Source organism: Apaloderma vittatum, unplaced genomic scaffold, assembly GCF_000703405.1.
Source record: "Apaloderma vittatum isolate BGI_N311 unplaced genomic scaffold, ASM70340v1 scaffold26527, whole genome shotgun sequence".
NCBI lineage: Eukaryota > Metazoa > Chordata > Aves > Trogoniformes > Trogonidae > Apaloderma > Apaloderma vittatum.
In genome coordinates, this window is record NW_009726082.1 from 4,660 (window position 1) to 5,240 (window position 581).

General features: G+C 39.6%; 1 protein-coding gene across 1 annotated transcript in view; it reads right to left on the minus strand.

Annotated features, from left to right (window-relative positions):
* Window positions 1-514: 514 nt before the first annotated feature.
* LOC104276737 (chromosome unknown open reading frame, human C14orf166) overlaps window positions 515-581 on the minus strand; it is a gene marked incomplete at its 5' end in the record, with an annotated part of 10,641 nt that continues 10,574 nt past the window's right edge. Inside the window, one exon of the mRNA XM_009873157.1 lies at window positions 515-581. This exon is cut by the window's right edge and continues 112 nt beyond it. Coding sequence (XP_009871459.1) covers window positions 515-581 — 67 coding nt within the window.

Sequence of the window (581 nt, forward strand, 5' to 3'; positions counted from 1 at the left end):
GCCTTCACAGACCTGCACCGTGCAGACCAATCCATGTTCAGAAATACCATTTATGTTGTAACGCTTCACTTTTTCTAGGTTACTTCAATAATTGAATAAAAAAAACGGTTGGTTTAAGTTTCCATTTGGATTTAGTTTTTAAATAATTCAGTTGTAGGCTAGACTGTGAAGGAGCAACAAGCCAGCCCCGGAGCAAGCTGTACTTCAGGCCCTCAGTAAAAGAGGAATTTGCAGAGCCTTTGTGTAACACTCCCTTCTCAACACAAAGCCAAACACAATGACAAAAAGTCGGATTTGCCAACTCAGAGCTAATCAGAACAATTTGTCTATTTTCCCTAACCTCATTTATTTAAAGAAAAAAAAAAGAGAGAGATATTTCATCAGAAGTCAGAATTCCATTTCCTGTTTTCTTTCAAAACAGTAAAATGATACCTTTTCAAACTGCATGCCGGGGTTGTACATAGATAGATCCTAATTGTACTAAGTACACGAGAAGCTAAAAGCTTTTATATGCTCATCTCCCGACTTTGCCCAGTCTGTGGTCCGTCTTGGGATCGGCGATAATCGCCTGACACGCTACG